This window comes from Rhinopithecus roxellana, chromosome 3 (genome assembly GCF_007565055.1).
Source record: "Rhinopithecus roxellana isolate Shanxi Qingling chromosome 3, ASM756505v1, whole genome shotgun sequence".
NCBI classification, from domain to species: Eukaryota; Metazoa; Chordata; class Mammalia; order Primates; family Cercopithecidae; genus Rhinopithecus; species Rhinopithecus roxellana.
In genome coordinates this window covers 149,363,862-149,374,800 of record NC_044551.1, presented here as the reverse complement: position 1 = coordinate 149,374,800, position 10,939 = coordinate 149,363,862, and the positions used below count along the sequence as shown (strand labels likewise).

Below are 10,939 nucleotides of genomic sequence, written 5' to 3'. Positions count from 1 at the left end.
GTGTGTGTGTCACCTTCAGTACAGCTGTGGGAGGAGTGAGAGGGGTCTTGTTTACACAGTCACCAGCCCTGGCTGACTAGAGCAGAATAGGGATTTGCTGGCAGAATATCAGTCAACCCTGCCAATGTCTAGTTAGCCTGGAGAACCTGGCTTGAAAACGGGAGGGACCAGGGGAATACTGGGTTTTCAGCTCCACTGTCACCAATATTTTCTAACTGTTACAGTGACTGTGTCACAGCCACAAAGGCCTAGGTCTGACTGGCTGAGTCTGGATTCCGTAGCTGGTTTCTAGCCAACATCCCAGCTTCAGTAGTGACAGTAGGAGTCCTGTCTCCTTTCAGGACTCAAGCTACTGAAATGGGCTCAGATGCTCTGCTGCCTAAATGCCCTGACAAATATTCAGTATACTTGAACATCTGGGGACATTCATTCCAAGACCCAGAAAGCACTGTCTTCTTCCAGTTATGTTATCAACACTGTTTATCCTCTCTTTCAGAGACCGCACTGGGTTAGCCAGGCCTGAGGCAGGCAGTCAAGGGTGGGAGCTGAAGGTGAGGGGTGGGAGACCTCAGTATCTTCCATGCTGGGACTAAGGACCTGGAGACATAGCAGTGGTTGTAATCTGAAGGTGGGCCATGGTTGGTAGTGGGAAGTTAGGGGCTGGAGTGGTATGACACATAGAACTCCTCAATTTGTGCATCCACCCCATGTATATAGAATCAAAGTTAGGTTCTCAGATATACACGTTGAAATCTGCTTCAGCCTTTGTAGCTACAAATGCTGGAAACAATGTTGTTCCACAAATATTCAGTGTATTTTTGGAAGCTGGGCACATTAAATGGCATGTTTATGTGCATTTAAATCCAACTGACCCCCAAGTGAGAAATCTCTGCTCCTGGGCTTGTTTTCTGATGCGTATTGTCATCAAGTGCAACTGGTTGGGGATTTTAAATGGTCATATTCATACCAAAAGCGTTTGTTATAACAGTTGTGCTATTGAGCACAGAACAATGCTCACATTATGCCCTTTTATAAAAAACACATGGGGCTCCTACTGAGGCCTTTGCGGGTTCTAACATTATGCTTTGCTTTGCCCCTTTGAACACAGTGGGCAGGGCCTCTGCTCCAAGGTCTTCAGCCTAGCAAACACACCCAGAGACATGTTCTGGATGGAAGCGATTAATTTCTGCCTTTTGCCCTGTACGGACCCTATTGCATTATTCCATTGTGGTATTCTTAGAAACAGCTATTTGGGAGGCTGAAGTAGGAGGATCAATGGAGTCTGGGAGGCGAAGGTTGCAGTGAGCCGAGATTGCGCCAATACACTCCAGCCCTCCAGCCTGGGTGACAGAGTGAGACCCCCGTCTCAAAAAATAGAAAAGAAAAGAAACACAGCCAACATATCCATTAAGCCAATGGGAATTGTGTATTTCAAACAAAGCACCCCCAGCTCGGCTGGGCGTGGGGAGCACGGGGGTGGGAGTAGGGGCATCTGCCATCTTCCCATTAAACTGGACTTTGGTTGTGTGCTGGGTTTTTCCACGGGGAAATAAATATGAGGCTTTTGTGCTCGTCCTTGCCAGATCAGGAGAACCCCCAAAATAAGGCCACACCTCCTGCAATGGACCTTCTATCTTCCCTCGGTCTTCTTGCCCCAGTTTTTCTCCCTTCCATATCGTTATTTCTCCAGAGGGCAAGAATGAGCGCACCATATTTGTTCTGTATCAGCACCACAGACCAAGACTTTGCGGGGACCAGAAGCCCGGTGAATTGACCCTTCAGGATACTGCCAGCAGATGGCGCTGTCCTCCTTATGGTGAAAGCTGGTACCTACGCTTCTCCATCCAACTTTTCCAACTACCAGGCCCTCTGGGCCAGCCACAGGGACTTTGACTTGCCCTGCTGAGCAGTTAAGCCCGAAAGCCTGGAGCTGAGCCTTTTGCTTCTTTCAGAAGGAAACTCTGACCAGCCAGGCAGGGAAAGGGTGGCTGTCTTTGCCACTGGGCCTGTGTTGGAAAGTTACTGGCCAATGAGAAGTGGGAGACAGGGCAGTCGCGGGGAGGGGTGTGGGGGAATTTAAACGGTACACTGATTAAATCATATCCCCCTAATATGGATTTGATCAGTGCACTTTTTGATCTCGAACATCAGTATTAAAAAAAAAAAAAAAAAAAAAAAGCCCTGCGTAGTCTCCCAGGGTGAGAAAGCGGGTTGCATGGGTCCCTATCGAGGTTTCTGCCCCCCACCTCCTTTAGCCGCCAGCGTTCCTGCCCCATCCTCCTTCCAGCAGCCTGCCGCGGTGCTCCGGGGCTTTTGGGGAGCGCAGGCTGCGGCTGGCATCGTTGCTGGGCAACAGGCAGCCCCGCGGCCGCCTCCCCCGCTCGCTTTTTCCGCCCCCGCTGCTCCTCCTAATGTGGATTTAATCAGTGTACTTTTTACCTTCAGGCTGTAAATTGGAAACGGAACAGGGAAGCCGTGTTCCGCGGTGCCCCAAACCGGCGCGCAGTCTGTCTTGAACATCCTGCTTGGCACAAAACGTGCCCCTGAGAGCGGCTGGCGCAGACCTCAGGGCTCCTCATTGGAACAAATTGCCGTGCTGTGCATTCACATGTAAACCAGGAGCTTAGGAAATTTAGGTCAAATGTGGTTGAGGGCTGCAGAGAGAAAGAGGTGAAAGGGGCGTTTGGGGGCGCAGGAAGGCGGGAGGCGGAAATTGCTGAGGACCTCTCAGTGTTGCTGTCAGCCTAGCTACAGAGTGGAAGGTCACAATGGACGTTTACCTGTTGTCTTTGATGTTTAAATCAGCACCCACTTCCCACGAGGAGGATTTTTTTTTTCTTTAAGGATAGTTCTGGATCTCGATGTCTCTGCTTTCTTTTCTCTTCCCTGCAGGCACACCTGAGGCACCCAGGTCACAGGTTGAAGTCCGGAGGTGTGGCAGTTCCAAACAGGCGAGGTGGGTTCAAGGTAAAAGGCTATCTGGAGAGCGAAAGAGAATCTAAGTATAGGCCTGGCGTCTATAAATACAGGGTGACTCACGCCTGTAATCACGGGATTGTGGGAGGCCGAGGCGGGCGAATTGCCTGAGCTCAGGAGTTCGAGACCAGCCTGGCCAACATGGTGAAACCCCCGTCTCTAACAAAAGATTAGCCAGGCATGGTGGTGCACGTCTGTAATCCCAGCCGCTTGAGAAGCTGAGGCACGGAAATCGTTTCAAGTGAGAATCGCTTGAACCAGGGAGGAGGAGGTTGCAGTGAACCGAGATCCTGCCACTGCACTCCAGCTCAGGTGGCTGAATACCAGTAGTTTAGGTCTGGAAGGTGGGAGTAGGGATGCTAGAGGAATGTGAGTTTAGAAATACATTATTTCTATTTTAACTAAAGTGATATCACGTACAGAATTTGGGATAATTTCCCTCTTGTGGGAATACATTTTTCCTAGTAGAGTCAATTGTTATGTATACAATCACTAACATGTTAAAAGAATGGTGATCATGGCAGGGTGCGGTGGCTCACGCCTGTAATCCCAGCACTTTGGGAGGCCAAAGCAGGCAGATCACCTAAGATCAGGAGTTTGAGACCAGCCTGACCAATATGGTGAAGCCCCGTCTCTACTAAAAATTCAAAAAATTAGCCGGGCATAGTGGTGCGTGCCCGTAATCTCAGCTACTTGGGAGGCTGAGGCAGGAGAATCGCTTGAAGCTGGGAGGCGGAGGTTGCAGTGAACTGAGATTGCACTACTGCACTCCAGCCTGGGCGACAGAGCGAGACTCCATCTCAAAAAAGAAAAAAACAAACAAAAAGAATGGTGATCATGTAAAGCAAATCCACAAATCAGAGCTATTTTGTTTTGGGATGCAGCCATTTACCCCCTGGAACTAACCCGGCACCCCACATTGGTGTTGCAGTTCATAAAGAGCTCTATCCACTATTCCATGTGCTCGTCCTTCCCCCACAGCCTGTGAAATAGGTACAGGAAGTCTTTTGTCCCAGAGACAGGGAAGATGGAGTTTGGGGAGCTGGGTGACTTGCCCAAGGTCACTAAATGAGTAAAAAGGGCTGAGATGAGCCCTTTTTACTGCTTCCTCAGATAGGATAGCAGACAGTGTCATGGAAAAGAGCGCCCGGAGGCTATTCCAGCTCTGCCACTCACTAGCTGTGAGGCCTGGACAAGTTACTTATGACTTCTCTAGGCTTCAGTTTCTTCACTTTAAAATCAAGATACAAATAGTACATACCTTGTAAACTTGCGATTAATACCTGCAAAGCGTTTAGAATTGTGCCTGGCACTTAACCAGCACAGGTTATACAGTATATGCATTACCCTGGATCTCCATTAGGTGAGACATGCTTAAGAACAACCTCCAACCTCCATTAAAGGACTTGTAAAACTTTACTTAAAAGCTTGCTATGGATATGACTCATAACCATCTACATCAACAATTAACTTCTCCCTCATTAAAAGGAGTGATTTCGTCCCTGTGACAATTCTTGTCAACTAAATTGCCTTCACAATTATTTTCTGTTAGCATTGAAAATACCCTTCTAAAGGTGTGCTTCCTGCTAGGTGATATATGATTCTTAAAAACTTTCCATATGCATATGAAACTATAATTTCCCATCGGCTTACTTTATAGTTGCAGAAAGCTTTGGCCTGCAAGGAAAAACAGTGTTTTCTAACACCTGAACTTTAGGTATATTGATCCTAAACTCTCGCTAAATGTTTTACTTCACTTGGAAGGCTTGCAGCACACTCTTCTGAAACACAAAGATTCTTCTGGCAGTTCAGATGACCCTCCTCTGATTTAAGTGTGCAATAAACATTAGTTATTGTTATTACTACTCTACTGGTTTTTGTTGTTGTTGTTGAGACAGTCTCGCTCTGTCGCCCAGGCTAGAGTGCAGTGGCCGGATCTCAGCTCACTGCAAGCTCCACCTCCCGAGTTTACACCATTCTCCTGCCTCAGTCTCCCAAGTAGCTGGGACTACAGGCCCCCGCCACCTCGCCCTGCTAGTTTTTATTTTTTAGTAGAGACGGGGTTTCACCATGTTAGCCAGGATGGTCTCAATCTCCTGACCTCGTGATCCGCCCGTCTCGGCCTCCCAAAGTGCTCGGATTACAGGCTTGAGCCACCGCGCCCGGCCTACTCTGCTGGTTTAAATGTTGTCTTTCTCAAGGCAGGTCATACCTGTGTCTATGACCTTTGTCTGAGGCCCTGTTTCAGTCAGGCGTCTCTCTTACCATGGAAAATCTCCAGTATTTTATTCTATTTTCTAGACTGTCAGCTACTCTGATTGCTATGATTGTGCCTCCCACAATTTTTCTGCAGAGGCAGAAGATTTAATTTGCATTTTAAAATAATTTATGCAGAGTTCCAGGCAAGGAAGGTGGGAAGGTCACATCAGGGCCCACATTTATCTACAGTTCTCCATTACGATATCCATGTGCGGTTGACTCCTTTGCAGAGCACTCCAACTTCTTTCAATAACAGAATGCTTGAAAGAGGCAGAAGAATGAAGGAAAGGAAATTAGATACAAAGAAAAGAAAAATACAATGGCAAAAACTGTAGAATTTTTAAGGGAAGTACATCACCACTCAAGCAGAAACAAAATGGAGGACTGTTTATTTCATTGCTGAATCAAAACATTCCATGAAATGTTTAAGTAATTTAAGTAATTTCTTAAGTTGCTGCCTTCAGTAATTTCAAAGGCTTCACTGATACATATGGGGGTGGGGAGGGAAACTCCACTACCCTGTGCCACAAAACTATTTGATATAACTAATGACATGCAAACACAATTTGTAAAAGCAGAACATTATCACAATATGATATTTAAGAAATTGGTTGAGTAAATAGATTTCATATCTTTAAAAACAGAAAAAAATTACACTGTATTGAGCCTGGGAAATCTTGGCAATATCTACAAACTTTCTCATTTACAGATAGGAACAAAGGCCCAGAGAAGTTAAGCCACTCATCCAAGCTCACTGAGCAGAGATTCTGCATTTGCTATTTTGGAATAAGCTGTCTGCTTTCAAATGTTTTCTTAAAATGGATATTACATACTTTTTGTTTGTACAGAGCAGTTATATAAAATAGTTGTTCCTTAATTGTATCCATTACTATTTAATCGCTTATTTTTCTGTCATAATACTATGACGTTTTTTCTTTGAATATTCACCTATTGCACTGAAAGGCTCCACTGGATTTGAAAATCAGATTCAGAAACACAGCACCCAGGTGCAATTCACAAACCACAATTTTTTTTTTAAATTAAGTACTCATGCCAAATCAAAATAGTCACCCACAAGTACCAAACACATGTTTATATTTCATGATGAAGACAATCACAAATTAAAAGTATCTGCCAAAATGTCTCTTTTCTCTAAGTCACCTTTACTTTCAAGATGTACTTGTTTGCAAATATTTAGCATTCACAGTACAACTGAAATTAGTTACATTCATAATGGTCACAATCGTTATTCTGTGTTCAAGACTCTCCAGAATCTTGATTGCCTAAAATGAGGTAGATAAACTTTTAAGTTTGTTGGTTGGGATTAATTTCCTTTAGATCTTGATCATCTATTTTTTAAATAGAATTCCAAAGTATTTAGCAAAAAAAAATTGAAAAATGTCTAAGCACTTTGCCTAAAAGTTGAAAAATATAATTTCAAAAGGTTATTATGAAAGTTGCTTTACCTCATTTCAATTTAAAAACAGAATAAATGCATCAAATTACAAAACCACCACATATCTTAAAGCTGACAAGCTAACATCTTTCAACATTTCAAGAGACCCTTGCTCTAGTTCTGGCTTGGGATTGTGTAGCTGCAGAGGCATCAGGTGAACGCATTCAGGGGCCAGACCAGCTGCTGCCCCTTAACCTTTGACCTTGGATTTCAAGTTCCCTCCAGAGTTCAGGCCTGTCTCCTGAAGTTCTTTATAGAAAGCTCTCACCGATTTCTCAAATCCCATCTCTGGAGATGGGTCATGCTTCAGAAAGAAGCTGGAAGTGCAGGCCCATCTGGGTAAAACAGGCTGCAGTGGACAAAGCTGGAAACAGAATGCGGCTCCAGGCGTTGACGGGGCTGCAGTCTTGGGCGGGTTTAGACTGCCAGGAGCAGGCCGCGATAGATCAACCAAGTGGTAGTCCCAGGGACCTTCAGGTTGTTGGAGGCAAACTGGGCACTAGACCAGCTAAAGGCCCGGGAGTAGGTCGACGAGAGATTTCTGAGAAGGCTGGCAGACCACCGCGGATCTTTGTCTTGTTACGTGGAGCCATGGGCGATGCGCTCCAGAACTTGCTTAAGGAGCTCGACTTCTTCAAGCCTCGGGCCAGGTCCTGGAGCATGAGGTCGTCGGCCAGGACGCCCAAAAATGCACTGGTGGTGGAACTGAGGATGGTGGCGGCCACCTGCACCGGGCGCCTGGCAGCAAGACTGCCACTTCCACCACCGGTCGCATCTGGCTCCGTGGTGCCTCGCAGGCCTGGATCGCCAAGAAGGCGGCGCAACGCGTACGAGGAGCCAGGCCGCAGGTACTGGTAGGCGCGACGCCCGCTGTGGTCACGCACGTTCACCTGGGCACCCAAGCGCACCACCAGCAGCACAGCGGCGTCCTCGTGGCCGTGCAGCGCAGCCAGGTGCAGCGGCGTGTAACCGCCGTGGGAGCGCGCGTTCACGTCGACTGGCGCGCCACTGCGCCGCGCGACCTCCACCAGCTGCAGCGCCATCTCGCCGTCGCCGCTCTTGGCGGCCCAATGCAGGGCCGTGAAGCCAGACATGAAGTCGCGCTTGGCCGCCAGGCCGCGGTCGCGCAGCAGCAGCCCGTGCAACTGGTGGGTCCAGCGGCCCCCGGCCGTCCGCACGAGCCACTCGTGCTCTGACGGCTCCAAGGGCACGGCGGACGGCGGCGGCGCGGCGGGCACCTCCTCGGCATCGGGGCTCAGCAGACGCGGGCCGGCGCGCGACAGGCGCCTCAGGTGCGGGGAGCGGCCCGGGCCCAGGCCGAGGCCCAGACCGGACTCTTCCACCGACAGCCGCCTCAGCAGCAGAGGAGAGCTCCGCGGGCTCGGCTCCTCCGACAGCTGCCGGCGCAGGCCCTGCTCCTCCGCCCGGATGCGGAGCGTGGCGGGGGCCGGGACGCAGCGCACGGGCAGCATACAGGGTTTCTGCTGCGACGGCCCTTTCGCTGCCCCGGGCCCCGGCTCCGGGTCTGGCGGATCAGAGCAGGGTGAGGCCGCCTCAGAAGGGGCCCTAGGCGGTGGGGCCGCGTCTGCGGAGGGTCCCTCGGTGGCCTGGGCTAGCTCGAGGGCTGGAAGCGGTGGGTCGGCGGACCGCTCCCCGGCCGGCTGAGCGGGCTCGGAGGCCGGCCCCCACGGAGTGTCCTGTGTCTCTGTTAGCGGACCCGGGTCCCCCGGCGGCTCCACCGGCCGCGGCACCGGGACCAAGGGCGGAGCTTCCGGGGCAGAGGCGTCGCCTGGCAAGACCACAGTGGGCTTCGACGGCTGGGCCCCTGCTCCCTGGGGGTCAAAGGGCTCGGGCTCTGGGGGCCGCGGCTTCTTCCTCAGCACCACGAACTTGACGCCGTCGAGCTCCTTCACTACCGCCACGTTGTTGACGAACTGCTTGAAGCGGTCCCTGCGGGCGGCGCGGCCCCGCGGGTCGCCCGCATCGAGCAGCGGCTTGAAGCGGCTCAGCAGCTCGGAGTTGCGCACCTTCCCGCCGTGCTCCTGCAGGAAGCCCAGCACCGCTGCCTGGCTCACCCCGGCGGCCGCAGCGGCGGCGGCGGCGGCCAGAGCCATGGTGGGGCCCTGGGTTCCTGGTTGCCGGGGCGGGTGGGCGCCGCGTCGCCGCGGGACGCGCGGGAGCGGGGTTCCGGTAGGCGCGGCCGCGCTCACCTGGTGCCTTCCCCGCGGCTGGCCGGGCGTGTCCCCGAAGCTGGACCTCGGTCGCGCCGGTGCCACCGGGCCGGGGCGTCTCGGGGCGAAGGGCGCCGGGGGCCGCGGGGAGCGCCCACCCCCAGCGCCCCGCCGGGCCCCGACCTTTGGGGTAGGTTTCTGCCTTTGTGTTCTGTTCAATGGACGCCGGGTTCCATCCCCCGTGTCGCGCTCGCCTTACAGGTGACAGCTGCCCCCGCGATGCAGAGGGAACTGGAGCAGAAATTCCCGCCGGCCCCCTCCCGCCCCGGAATTAAAGGCGCAGCGCTCCAGCTCCGGTCCCGGTTGCTAGGTGGGTGTGTTCCCTAGGGACGCCGCGGTCCGCCAAGGAGGAATGGATTTTTATTCCTTTAATAAACATTTAACCACTGCAAAACACCGAGTGATGATTTCACAGCAATCCTTTTTTTGTTGTTGTTTGTTTTTTTTGTTGTTGTTGTTTTTTAAAGGTGGTCAATACCGCTCCAGTTTTGTTTTTTGTTTTTTTAATTGCGTTTCATGCAGAAAAACGGCTTCGTGCGATTTACGGCAAAACCAATTCACTCTGTGCGACAATGCACGTTACTCTAGGTTTAGAGAGACGTTTTCAAAAGCAATTTTCTCATGGTAACATAATACATTTTCACGTAGGATTTGGGGTATAAAACCACAGGAAACATAAACATAACAGGAAAACATAAAGAAGGAAAAAATATCACCTGAAATCACCATTAACATTTTGAAATATCCTTTCCCTCTCTCCCATATGTGCATGTATATTTATGCTTTAAAATAAGAAAGCAATGAGGAGTCATGCTATGTTTTTAAACCTTCATTTGTTCCACAGATAAGTATTGAGCACAGATAAGTATTTGTGCCAGGACTTTTTTTTTTTTGCTAAGATGCATCAGTTAGCAAGACAGATTTAAACACCCGTGACCTAGTGGGGCTCATATGTTGGAGGAGAACAGAAGCATATGGTGAATTCGAAAACTATATGATATGCTAAATAAATGCTATGAAAAAAGCACAGCGGGGTAAAATGGATGAGAGGCAGGTTGCAATTTTGGTCTGGGCAGTCAGGATAGTACTCATTGTGAAAGTGACATTTAAGCAAAGACTTGAAGGAGATCAGGGAGTTCTGTAGACGGGGAAGAGGTTTCTAGTTGAGGGAACTGCCTGGCAGAGGTAGAATCAGTTCCTTAATTAAAAATGCAGGCCGGGCGTGATGGCTCACACCTCTAATCCCAGCACTTTTGTAGGCTGAGGTGGGCGGATGACCTGAGGTCAGGAGTTCAAGACCAGCGTGGCCATCATGGTGAACTCCGTCTCTACTTAAATATACAAAAATTAGCCGGTCGTGATGGCACGCGCCTGTAATCCCAGCTACTCCGGAGGCTGAGGCAGGTGAATCGCTTGAACCTGGGAGGTGGAGGTTGCAATGAGCTGAGATCGCTCTACTGCACTCCAGCCTGGGTGACAGAGCAAACCCTGTCTCATAAATAAATAAATAATAAATAAATGCAGTACTACAAATATATATAACCAGAAGCAGCATATTGTAGTAGCTAAGAAAACAAGACTCTGGAGTCAACATTCCACACTTGAATTCTGGCTCTACCTTGGGCAAATGCTTTGACTTCTCTGTGCCTCAGCTTTCTTGTCTGAAAGGAATGATGAAAATAGTACTTACCTGCTCAGATGGTTGAGAGGATTAAGTGAGAAAAGTAACACGAAAGACTTAGCATAATGCTTGGCTTACAGTAATAATTCAAATTATTAGCAGTAATATAGTCACTACTATTAGTATTACTGAAAACAAAAAGAGAAGACTAAAATGTAAAGGATCCCCTTTCCCCAATCCAGTCCCCAGGGGCAATTTCTGAGTTCAGCCCTATCCCCAAGATGCAAACAATTGAAACATGTCCCCTTCACTTTATATTGTGAGCATTCCTCCCAATGACAATAGCTAGTCTTCAAAAACATACAACTTTTAATGATAGCATCAAATAAATGTAGT

General features: G+C 49.5%; 1 protein-coding gene across 1 annotated transcript; it reads right to left on the bottom strand.

The window, feature by feature from the left end:
- Nucleotides 1-7,102: 7,102 nt before the first annotated feature.
- SOWAHA (sosondowah ankyrin repeat domain family member A) lies at nt 7,103-9,097 on the bottom strand. The gene has a single exon (XM_010359981.2). The coding sequence runs from the start codon at nt 8,803-8,805 to the stop codon at nt 7,165-7,167; it is 1,641 nt and encodes a 546-aa protein (XP_010358283.1). The 5' UTR covers nt 8,806-9,097; the 3' UTR covers nt 7,103-7,164.
- Nucleotides 9,098-10,939: the final 1,842 nt, after the last annotated feature.

Excerpts from the sequence above, each read along its gene's own strand:
- SOWAHA (XM_010359981.2), bottom strand. The coding sequence starts at position 8,805 with ATGGCTCTGGCCGCCGCCGCCGCCGCTGCGGCCGCCGGGGTGAGCCAG.